The 13,064-nt window shown below is 32.8% G+C and overlaps 1 protein-coding gene across 8 annotated transcripts in view; it reads left to right on the top strand.

Moving 5' to 3' along the window:
- Positions 1–1,053: 1,053 nt before the first annotated feature.
- LOC148610793 (myotubularin-related protein 13-like) overlaps positions 1,054–13,064 on the top strand; it is a 76,560-nt gene continuing 64,549 nt past the window's right edge. For all 8 annotated transcript variants that reach the window (XM_088596164.1, XM_088596162.1, XM_088596160.1 and 5 more), the window contains exon 1: positions 1,054–1,192. In XM_088596164.1, the coding sequence (XP_088452290.1) occupies positions 1,138–1,192 (55 nt within the window). In that variant the 5' untranslated portion in view covers positions 1,054–1,137. The remainder of the gene's footprint in view (positions 1,193–13,064) is intronic.

Below are 13,064 nucleotides of genomic sequence, written 5' to 3'. Positions count from 1 at the left end.
ATGTCATCACTTACCTGTGATTTGGATTTGGTTGGCAAAAAATCCATTGAGTGGCATGGGGCATCAACTTTAAATCATCATAACTTTTTTGTTTTTTTAAATAATTGAAAAATTCTTTACACTGCCAATGATACTCTTTTCATCCACGGATTTTTAAAATAATTATTCAGTAATTAGACTACGTGAGCATAAAAATTCAAAGATAATTTTTAATGAAAATAGAGGTTTACATATAAATATCATTTCAAATTAATTTTTTTAAGGAAAGGAGTAAAATATTCACATACAAAATATGAATTATTTTATCTAAATGAAACATTTTGCAGAACCAAAATTTGATATAAAATAACAAAGCAATTAAGTTTTGAAAATTGGGATTCTAATTATGAAATTGTTAATTGTTGATTTCGTTGTTTATTAGCCAACAAATTTGACACTTAATGATATGCAAATTAGTGAATATGAAATCACTAATGATATTGGCGAACTCTCCTATATAGTCAGTAAGAAGGTTGTAAATACAATTTTAAACAATACAATAACAGCATATCGTCATTAATCAATATATTAATGAGGTCCGGCAAAATAGCCTCAGACGCTATTTGCCGGATCCAGCAAAATAGCCACTGCCATAAAATTGTCAGTATATTGAAAATATCCTACTACAGCTATTTGTTCATTATTATAGAAAAAATTTCTCACCCTGTATGTTTTTGTTTTGTTTGTTTTGTTTTTATTTTCTTTTTTTTTTCTTGCTTAGCCGCATTTACAGTACAAAGTAGCTGCAGTGAATGTTTAGAGGCCACTACCAGAGATTCTTGTGCAACTCGCTGGAATCGTTCAAGAGTGAGTTGCAATCCACCAGTCTGAGATAACAACACATCATCGTTTTTAGCTGCACTGTAAATATGGATTTTAACTTGCACCTTGGGTCCTTCCAGCACTGATAACATTTGTATATAGTCACCAACCAGTACGAGGATACACCAGGTTTGTACTCAAGGAGAAGAAGAATTAGAATTATCTCTCTTTGATCATTTGTTGTTTCTCCGGAAGTTGATTTCAAATATGTACACAAGATGGCGGCTAGTTGATGAGAATGTTTCAGAATCGTAAAAGTTTGTGGTATTTTATGCAATGTCTCGGTTGGCCGACTACTTTATCATAGTAGGATACGACCATGAAAAAAATAGTAAGTATGACCACATATAGTAGGACATTCACTCTTCGAAAAGAAGAACATTTTAAAAGTGATATTGACATGACATCTCCCAAATCTATGAACTCTGAACTTATAGTAGAATGAGTAGATCGATGATCTTCTAATAATTATTCTCCCAGTCTGTTGAATTATGGCTCAAATTAAGAAGCTAAATTCATTAATGATGCCAGGGAAGAGTTTAATTTATAGTTGATATTCTGCTACTCTTTCTTTCATGCGAGTATTCGGAGTAAGAATCATGCCTGGGATTTTACTTGAGTACAAACCTACTTTCACTTCTGGTTCACTTAGTATATTATGTATATGTATGTCACCTGAAACTAAATACTGGCCAGGAACTAAGATATTAGTAAAATCAATCTGTGGTTCAACTTGAAAGAACTGTTATTAACGAAAGCACGTGTTGTATGGGATAATTCTGAGCATGTTGTATGGACTGGTGTAGGTCCAGGTGAGGGCGTAATGGGTGTACACCCTCCCTCTTTAAATAAAACAACAACAAAAAACTTTGGTAATCTGCTAAATATTGTATTGAATATGGCAATTTATCAGTCATTCATTAAGCATGTCTACTTAGGGAGTTTTTAACATCCTTGACTACTCTTACGAGTCGCACAAATGGTATTTAAACATGTCATAGTCTAGATTCCTTTTATACCGATTATCATAATTACGTCTCCTCTTCATAAAATCCTGGATTCGCCCCCTGATGGAATAGTACTGAGCATTGCAAGCAAGGCTAATGATAGACGTTCAGTCAAACCAGATTGGTAAACAGATAGACCTGCAGAAATGGGTCAGGGGAGTAATTTCAAAGTGAAAGTAGCCTTTAAATTGGTTAAATGTTAAGTTATTCAATTAAAAAATGAAGAAAAAACAAAAGAAATATTTTCAGTATCTAGATCCGGTACGCTGTATTATTTTAAAAAAATGGACAACTGCTTTCCTATCCTACATCGCCCCTTTCAGCTGTTATCTTTTTTTTCAATGATTTTTACAAAAATGAGAATAAAGTATGTTTGTGATGCTCGGTTGTAGGCTGTGCCTAACTCATATTACATGTACATCAGGGACTTAGTATTACAGGGACTGGTCACTCCTTACAAAAACTATAATGTTTAACAAATTCTGTATTCTGTATTTCTGTATAATTGTTGTATTTCATTTTTTACTGTTGTAATATGTCACAAAAGTAATTGAAAAGTAATTAATTACAATACCGAAGAAATTGTAATTTAATTACTGTGAAAGTACTTTTATTCGTGGGTACCATTTTTCACGGTTTAGGGGAACATGATCAGTTCGTGGATTCTTGAATTCATTGATATGACAACTCTTTCATACAAACGAATGGAAAATTTCTTTTTCGTTAGGAATCTAATTTTGTGGTTCACCAAACCCACTGAATACACAAAAATTGGTACCCCATGAACAATAATAATTTCACAGTAATTACTTCACAAATTTTGTGTAATTATAATTTAATTGAAGAATTTGTCAAGTAATTGGGTTGTAATTAATTACTTTTGCATGTAATTGACCCCAGGTCTGGTCCCTATTTACTCAAGTATGGAAGTAATATAAAAATAAACTAATAGTGAAAACAAAACAAGACATACAGAGGCCAGAAATTCCTGACTTGGGATAGATGCAAATAAGGCAATGGGGTTAAAATACTTTTGCTTGATTGCAACCAGCCCCTTTAAAATCTGGCCGCTGTGAAAAAAATATTACAAAATAAAACACACCTAAAAATCAGTTAAAAAAGTTCTTAGGCTCTAAAGGATATGGTGAATAGTCAAAGAAACAAAAATCCCAATGGGATGAAAAATGTCAGCTGAAGACCACCATGTCCAGTTTCAATTAGAATAATTATGTCCTGCTCCAAGGCTACCCTGTCCAGTTTCAACTAGAATAATTATGTCCTGCTTCATGATACTCATTGAAGCTAGTTTTGTTATAAAGTAATATACATGTACATGTACCAGTTGTAAAATAATATAAAATAGTATACATGTACCAGATGTAAAATAATATAAAATAGTATACATGTACCAGATGTAAAATAATATAAAATAGTAAATAGATGTAAAATAATATTTGAAACAAGCAGGAAGTACTTCTGTTTCCATTTTGAAATGGAGAAAACATCAATATTTTATTTTGTGGAGGAAAAAATTTGAAAAATGGAATAAGTGTGACAGCAAAGTGCATGATTTTGTTTTGAAAGCATGAGACTTGACAGGTATTGGGTTTCCAGCCTATGTTTATTTAAAAGCCATGCACAAGTCAATCATTGTGTGATTTTGCATAAAGATGAATTTATATACATGTACATGTAATTAATAGCAGAGTACCCATATAAGTACATGTAGTACTGCCCCATAAAATGGGCCTGAAATGTTGAATGAACACTGGTTTCTCTCTGAATAAAACCTATCTTCCCCGTAAGAATCCATTAAATCAGTGCAAAAAGTTCCCAAAGCTGGATTTTACCTACATGTACATGTACATATATAAATTGAAGGCCTACGAGCACAGGCCATGACACGGAGCTGGGCACTTTTTTGACTTAGCAAAGTCAATGATATTTTTTTCTCTGCTACAGTGATTTGGATTGAAATTATGAACATTTTTCATTTTGGGTATTCTACATGTTTCTTATAAGTAATTTATTCATTCTATAGTGAACATTGTGATACAGGAGAGTGTAATAAAAACATGATTATTTTTGCCCAAGTTTGTTATATGTTAATTTAATTAGTATAGAAAAAACTACTTGATGATCTAGTGAACCCATATGTCCTTCAGTGTGAATTGTCAATATCAATACCATGCATGCCATACATTGTACATGGTTATTCCAAAGTGAAAGTAGGATTTTTGTTGTTTATTGTTTCAAGTCATCAGGAAAAATGACCTCACAAACATTAAATGCTAATTAAAGATTACTGAAGAATGAAAAAGAAAATGTGAGAATTCTGACAGTCCAAAAGGCAAATAATAGAATGCCTTCCATAATTGTAACCTGAAAAATCTGCAATGTAATTTAGCTCCCGCAGCATTGCACGACAATTATTTAATAGGTTTAGCTTAGGCCATATGCATTTAGTTGCAAGGTTACATGTACCATCTAGACCCCCAAATAGGATGGAAATAGAGTAAAGAGATTCTATTTTTTCCATATTTACAAATACAATCATCACAGAAAATTCGTAAAATTGATAAATCAATTTTTGAATCTTTATTTGAACTTATTCTACTCAGTGATCTGTAATAGTATATTAATGTTTTTATTTTTGTTACAAATTATTTTTTTGTGACATGTATGTTAATATATTTCAGTTGATTGCGTGTCAATATTTCCCCTAGATTTACCTCTGACTATAGGCTGTTTCCCCATGTTCCCCTAGATTTACCTCTGAGTATAAACTGTTTCCCCATGTTTCCCTAGATTTACCACCAAGTATAGGCTGTTTCTTCCATGTTTCCTAAGCAAAATTATTTAAAAATCATGCTAAATTACCAAAATATCCAGCTGTTCCTAGTTAACCAATGTCCTCAAATCCAAGAGGGGATGGGAGGAGGGGGTGGGGTGGAGGGACTGTTATGAAAAAGACAAACAAAATCACTGCATCTGCAAATCAACTTACAATTGGTTTCTGACATACATGTAGCAACTGCTGACTATGAATCAGTTATGTACATGTAGGTCAAATACTGTCCACTTAAATGTCAGGTTTGATTGTAGTTGTGAATACATTGATAATATACCAGTGTATGCAAAATTGGTTTAGAGATTACTGGACTGAATCTTATTTTTTGAAATTTTCTTTTTTTTGGGCAACTGAAAAAAAAACCTGATATTCTTTACAGGTCAAAGTCATTTTTACCAGACATGTCTGTCAGTCCTTTGAGATTTCATTTTCACTAATATACAGTGATTTTGGGGTCAGAATTTGGGATCCGTTCCCAAGGAGAAAGATGCCCCAAATTTCTTCACTGAAATTCCCAATTGTGACTTGAAACATTGTCTTATTAAGATTTTTACATTAGAATGGACATTTTTATGAGGTACAGAACCTCTCTCCTCTCTACTACATCAAATTTTAAATTATTTTTAAAAACTGAATAAAAATCCTGTATATCCCAGCCACAATTTTCATGCTTTATTCCATGACCCTCCCCCCTGAACAGTTGGAAAATCATTGGTTTATCAAGATGTTTTCTGAAAAAGTACAAGGGAAAGGATGTCTTGAAGTTATAATTTCTGTAAAATAAAATTTAGAATGGGACTGGATGAAAAAAAATGCATTGGCTGATTGAAATGTTGCTTTCTTGCTTTCATTGAATTGAACAAGGCATTTTAATACATGTTCAAGTAGTTAAGAGAATTTGAGATTCTCAGTTTGTTTGTAAGACTTGCATCTATATTTATTCATCTGCATGTTATTGAATTACATACACAATGTATTCAATGATTGGGTTACTCTCTATATTTGGCCTGCCCCTGCCATATGGAAGCCTGGGATGATAGATGTTACATGCATGGCCTGCCCCTGCCATATAGAAGCCTGGGATGATAAATGTTACATGCATGGCCTGCCTGCCGTATGGAAGCCTGGGATGATAGATGGTACATGCATGGCATGCCCCGCCATATGGAAGCCTGGGATGATACATGTTACATGCATGGCCTGCCCCGCCATATGGGAGCCTGGGATAAATGTTGTTACATGCATGGCCTGCATCCGTCACATGGGAGCCAGGGATTATAGATGTTGTTACATGAAGTTTTATAAAAAAAAAAGCTTTGAACAGTCAAAAATACTAAAATGGGACAAAATGATAGGTCAATCTGTGCAAAGCTTATTCCTTGAATATTGGTAAATAGGGAAAGAATTGAAATCATTCTTTAACACAGGACAAGTCATATTTCTACATGTATATAGCAGGGGTGGATCCAGAAATTTATGAATAGGGTGGGATGGGGAAGTTCTTATCCAAAAATTTAAAGGAAGAGTGGTACCAGTCCATGATCATTTGCTCACAATTATGCAAATTTCCAAATTTCCTGACCTCAGAATTCCTCTTTGCATGGACCGACATTGCATTGTAACCATGTTCAGTTTGTCTGCAATCTTTATAGATACATGTATTAGTGTTATGTAATTTTTTTTTCTGAGTTTTAAAATTTTTACTAGGTCAGATAAGAAAAAATGTTTTTTTAAGAAAGATAAAGATAGGTTTTCAAAGAAAAGTTGATTTTCAGATATTATTAGGCTTTTAAGTCTTTCTTTCTTTTGACAGAGATAGTACGGAATTTCCAGTTCAGTGATCGAAAATGTTGTTAATTTTGGGCAAATTTTGAGCAAAAATGAGCATGTAATAGTCTTGAACCTTCCTATTTTGTGGACCCCCTTTTTTTTTGTTTCCACCCCTGCAGCTTACCTGTTAATCCATCCTAAATGATTTGTTTCTTTTAATATGTTTAATATAACAAGAGTAGATATGGTGTATATGTTGAGACAACAACCCCATCTGGATGAATATGTCAGCCCAAAGTACCAAGTGTCCAGCTTAAGTTCAGTGTTACTGGCAGCACTTAAAAAAACCCTAAATGTCAACCTGGTGTGTGTGGTACAAATGTAGGTTCTATGTTAAAATATTTATACCTATAAAAATTACTAAGATACATGTAAATATGAATAACATGCAAGTTTTTAATTAATTCAGTACATGCAGATAATGGATTAGAATTTCAATTAATTCATTATAATATGATATTCATTTTACATTTTAAGTACAAACTTACAACTTACTATAAATTTCAGGCAAACAGTTTTGAATGTGTCACAATTGGAACTACTCGGCTATTTTGTATTCACTAAAATATTTATAGTTTTTGTAAATATTTTAAACAGAAGGAATAAAGATACAAAATTAATTGGGTTTAGTCAATGAGAAATTCTTAATCCTTGTCCTCTCAAGTAATGAACGTAACTGCCGACAGAAAGGAAGGATCACTGCATTGTAAGAAACAAAACAAATGAAGGACCTCTCTGTGATAGTACCGGGACAGTAAATTCCTGTCTCTTGGAAAATAAGCAACAAAATCATCTATCAGTACTTAATAGTGCTGGTATTTCTGTAATTATAGCAGGTAAAACAGTTAACTTTAGGGAATAGAGTTGGTCCTCCTTTCATCAAATGTCCATTACTTGATGAACTGCCTTTGATAGTTAAATGTGACAGTCCACAATAAAATCGTGACATGGTACTTTTGGTCATGATATGATACGATTCATTTGACTGAGCCCTCGATGCTATACGATACGGGTAAAAAATACAATTTTTCTTTTCAAACAATTGATAGATTACTATGCAAATAGTAAAGTAAGACATGTCTTGTGAGGAAAAAATACATTAATCTTTGATAAGATCAAAGTTAAAGACTAAGAATGAAACCTGGCTTCAACAAAATTCATCATTTTTAAATCAAATGAATATTGTTTATTCCAAATTGAAGAAAATATACAGGACAAGTTACTGCTGTGTAGTGTGTATCATATCGAAATGTATTGTATCGTCACCCTTGTATCATGAGGTAGGTGTATCATTACATCCACAAGGAGATATAAACTTTATATCAGCAGTAGATTCAAATACCTATGGAATGATGTCAACTGTCCACATAACTACCTGAGACAATTCTTCTGGTAATGGTAATTAAATCAAAAGAATTGAATATACAAGTATGCAGACACTGGGGATTGTTAGAAAATTACAGGTTTTGAAGTTAAATGTTTAACTTGCTGTAATTCAAATTCAGTTCCTTGAATTGTAAAAAAATTACAGGTTTTTCAAGTTAACTGTTGGTCTTGCTGTAGTTACTAGTATGATACTTGTTCTTAATCAACTGAAAATCATCCTATAAGATTATAAATGCTTACGAATTGTTCAAATAAACTCCCCATCAATCTCTAACAATCTAGGTAACAGTCAGGAGAATGATAAATTCTACCAGTAGTATTTTAACAGCTGCTAGAATAGCATTATTTGTGAGAATTTATTTGAATGATTCAGAAGGAATGACAAATGACATAGAAATGGATCCCTGCAAGTGTATAACTAAATATTGTAGCACTAGGGCTGAAACCTATCAGTGAGTGTATGAATATTTTGAATTCCAGTCACAACATACAGAGAGCTGCAACATATGGGATGAAGATTTAGCTCTGTTGTAATGAATTCAAAGGAATCTCATTTGGCTGTCTAAACAAATCGGCTTGAATCTGTCTACTGATAAACAATACACTAATTACAATGTCTTAATTAGTTTATGGATTCTGTTGTTAAGATAGGCGTTATACATTTATAATGTGGTAAAGTGGTAGCTTTCAGGGAAGATTGAATGATTGGTTTCGCTGTAATGCATTACACATACTGGTATTATTACATAGAGAATCCAGGAACTATTATCGTTAGAAAACTATGGTGGAACCTGTCGAAATTGAACTATTTTTAGACAGGTTGTTTTGTTCACTTTCGGCAGGTGTTTAGTTTACACAGGTTAAAATCAGGGACGTGTCCAGGTAAAGGTGTAATGGGTATATGCCCCCCCCTTTTCCAAGAAAAAGAAAAACAAAAAAACAAAAAAATCTGTTGTAATCTGCTAAATATTATATTGAATTTGGTGATTCAGTTAACATGTCATAATCTGGTTTCCTTTAATACTGATTCTCTTAATTAAATTTTGTTTTTGGTTTTTACTATTAGCCCAACTTAAATATGGGCATGAACAAAGTGTATTTATGCCTATCCTTCATAAAGTCCTGGATCTGCCCCGGAAATGCATGGAAAATGACATAGATGGGCTTCAGATATCTTGTTTAGATAGTGTATTTGGTTCATTCAAGGTTATGTGAAGACAGATTACACTGTAAAATACCAATAAAGGCATTTTCCTTGAACAACTGTTTTCTATAAAATGGTAGATTTAAATTTCATAAATACTAAAAAAAACACCAGATTAATAAAGAAAATAAATAGGTATTATGAAATATTTCTTCAAACTAGTATTGGGCAGGGGAATATGTATTTTTGGAGGATATTAACATTGACTGTGTAAAGCATAGACAAGTCATCTTCAACTTAGAAAATCTTCTCTGTTGCAAATATTTTACTTGTAGTTACAAAACATTTTCACAATACATGTATGTGTGATACACATTACTCTGTGTTTGATCATGCAATTACATGTAGTATTGTCTCATGTATATATTTTCTGTGTTACATGTACATGTACAAGGAAATATATATAAATTATTGAAAAATTACGCATTAACTACTAGACATAATTAGTCACTGTTGTCAGCAAGTAATGATTATGAAAATGGTTTACTGTGTCATATAATGTGATTTCCAATTGTATTAATTAACAGCTGGGTAATGGGTTGCAGGAGGAAGAGGGGCTAAAGTTTAGTTTAGAATGCCTAGTCTAATTTCGATCCACTGTACATGTAATACATGTATCGGTAATATAAAGAAGTGCTACTGAGAAGTTTGTTTTGCTGGCGTATTTGAATAAGAAAAATGTACAACTTCCATCATGGGATGAGGTGATGAGTGACTTGGTTGGTTCTAGGGGATGGAAATTCCCCCTTTTTTTTTTTTTTTTTTTAACTTTTTGGTTCATTTCAAGCGCATTTTTGAAAAAAATGAGCCAAAAATAGCTTGGACCCCCTTTCCATATTTCTGGATCTGCCACTGACTTTAAAAAACAAGAACACAATCAAGTTTTATATATCCTGTGACCAAGTAGATATACAAAACAAATCTGTATTGAAAGATCAAAATAAGTGCTGTTTTCCTTTGAAAATTTATTTTTGGAAATGTTTCAGGATTCATCTATGGAATGAATTAGTTTTGTGGAAGTTGAATTATATAATCCCTCTTCCTGCAGAAACTTTGTTGCCAGATACTAAGAACACTATAACATGTTTGCCAAAATAGTCAATATTGTTGCTTGCCATTTAGTGCAAAGAGGTCACAGGTAGCAGATATTCAAGATGCTTTTATAAACCATGGATTCCTAAGTTAGATAAAACATGTTGAAAACCTTGAAATTATTTTTATAAATGCTAAAACTTCTCTTTGATATACCTGATCTGACAAATTCTGACTTCTTTTTCTGATAAATGATTTATTTTAGATAAAATGTCAGTTTAGGTTTTGGCAGGTGTCGAGATTAAAAATTCTTTTGTTCTACTGATAAAAAAAATATTTGGAATTATTTACATTCTCATTTAAATCTGCTACCATATGCATTTGTTCAACATTATCTTTATTGTCAGACATTATTAAATAAAAAAATTTGTGACATCCTTTTTTATATTTCATACAAAGCTACTAATCCTTTAAACCACAAACAATGAAACATCTAACAAAAGTCTAAACAATTAGATAATACGTTGAAAACTGTCTTTACAATGAAGACTGTCTTTACGGAATTCCTTTTGGACTGTACAGTTTGTTTGGATTATACGTGTAAATATGTAGAATTCTAGACCAGAATGAATGGCTAAAAATATTCTGAAGGTAGTGACAAAATTTGACTATGTTTCTTCAGGAGAGTTTCAGGTTTCACCTGTCTCATATTATTAATTTGGAAATTATTGGCTGTGTAGAAATGTGTAGTTAGAGGGCACACATTGAGTTCCGTCTATCGTAGGCATAGCATAAAACAGTATTACTATGAAACTTGTCTAAACTGAACTCCTTTTAGACTGTAGAGTTTGTGTGGATTATACATGTATTTGGTTTACCATGGTTTAAAGTTTTTTATGTCCGATATTGGAAAATGGTCGTCGATCATTTGCAAAATTTGTCAGTCAATGACCAGCATTTTTGACCTGTTCCAGATGTTCGGTTTAAACACACCTAAACATATATGAAGAGGTTTGAACAAGTGTCTGGTTTAGACAGGTTTTTTGCTCATTCAGGGTTTGGTTTATCCAGGTTTAACTGTATGCAAAAGACAAAACACATGTACTGTGCAGTTAATAAAGGCTGCCTTGTGGCAGATATAACAAACTTAATTTAGCATTAAATGAGTTTCCTTCTCAGCAGTTAAATAGTTAAGTGGTTGGCTATAATTAGGTACGCTGTTTAAGTATTATTCTAGTTGCTTCAATTCTTCTCATCTTGAAATTGTTTTAAGTGGAGATCCTTGTACTGAGCTTGCAGGTGGTAAGAAGGAAAGAATTTTGAAGGGAAATTACGAACTTTGTATTCAAGTACATTGTTTGTATTTTAGTGCAAATGTTACTGAAATATTTTGTTAATATTTTGCCAGTTGACTGAATGAGTTTTTAAAGCAAAGTGTTCTTTTTTCATATGATAGCATTTCTCTGAGTGTAATTCAGTAGTTTGGAAGAAAATTTTGAGAATGGACCATTTTCATGTTTCTGGAAAGATATTCTAAATTTTAAGGGCCATTTGTTAGCAAAGCATTTAAATTTCTTTTATGTGAAGGGGCTATTTTCTGTTAGAAGGAGCAAATGGCCAATGGCCATTAGCCTTGTCAACCCTTGGTGTATTATGGTACACATTAACTTAATCCTGAATAAACTACAGAACCTGAAAACAGACACTTGTTCAAGTCTATTCATATGAGTTTAAGTGTTAAACAGAGAACATGTATAACCTTGGTGTCAGGTTAAATGTATTTTGAACCTGAATATTCCAAAAACACCTGTCTAAACCAAACACTGTTTAAACTTTACACCTGTCTAAACCAAGCACATTTAAACTGAACACCTGTCTAAACTGAAGACCTGTCTAATCTGAACACTTATCTAAATTAAACACCTGTCTAAACTGAACACCTGTTTAAACTGAACACATGTCCAAACCAAACAATATCTAAACTGAACACCTGTCTAAACCAAACACCTGCCTAAACTGAACACATGTCTAAACTGAACACAGGTCTATACCACTGTCTAAACTGAACACCTGTCAAAACCAAACTCTAAACTGAACATCTGTCAAAACCAAACATCTGCCTAAACTGAAGACCTGTCTAAACCAAACACCTGCCTAAACTGAACACCTGTCTAAACAAAACACCTGCCTAAACTGAACACCTGTCTAAACCAAACACCGGACTAAACTAAACACCTACTTAAACTGAACACCTGTCTAAACTTAACTCCTGTCTAAACCAAGCACATGTCCAAACTGAACAAAATCAACTGTCCAATAATGGTTTAGTTTAGACAGATTTCACTGTCCTGGTATTAACTATCAAAATATGTATGCTGAGGATTAGAAGCTGTAATATTGCATCAGATAAAAAATGACAACTTGATCTGCCTTTTGAGGCCTTCTCTTACCAGAAACAGCTTTTTTCTCCACTAGTACTGTATTAATCAATGTGAATTATGATTATATGACATTTTAAATTTGTTGCTCATCCAATTTTAAGTGCTGGTACATGTACTTGGATAGTCTCCAACCTTACTATAAGGAGGAGTACCTGTAGTACTGGGACAAGTGGGTACATCTCAAATTGTATTGAATTCTGTTTATATATCTCACTTGGTATGGGAGATCCAAGTGAACTAATAGTTTCATTTTTTTTGGTGTTTTCTCACCACTCTTTCAGATTAGGGGAGGACATAGCGCTCAAAAACATGTTTAATTATTCGTTGTTTGGCTTTTGGTGGATGACCGTCTCATTGGCAATCATATCACATCTCCTATGTTTATATTAATGATTTCTAAGGCATTTGCCTTTTCTTGCCATAACTGGAATATATGGGTATAGATCTCTATA

The sequence above is a fragment of the Perna viridis genome, chromosome 8 (genome assembly GCF_037379345.1).
Source record: "Perna viridis isolate PV_CMFRI_1.1 ecotype Kerala chromosome 8, ASM3737934v1, whole genome shotgun sequence".
NCBI lineage: Eukaryota > Metazoa > Mollusca > Bivalvia > Mytilida > Mytilidae > Perna > Perna viridis.
Note: the sequence above shows the minus strand (reverse complement) of the source record. Positions and strands in the feature narration are given on the sequence as shown.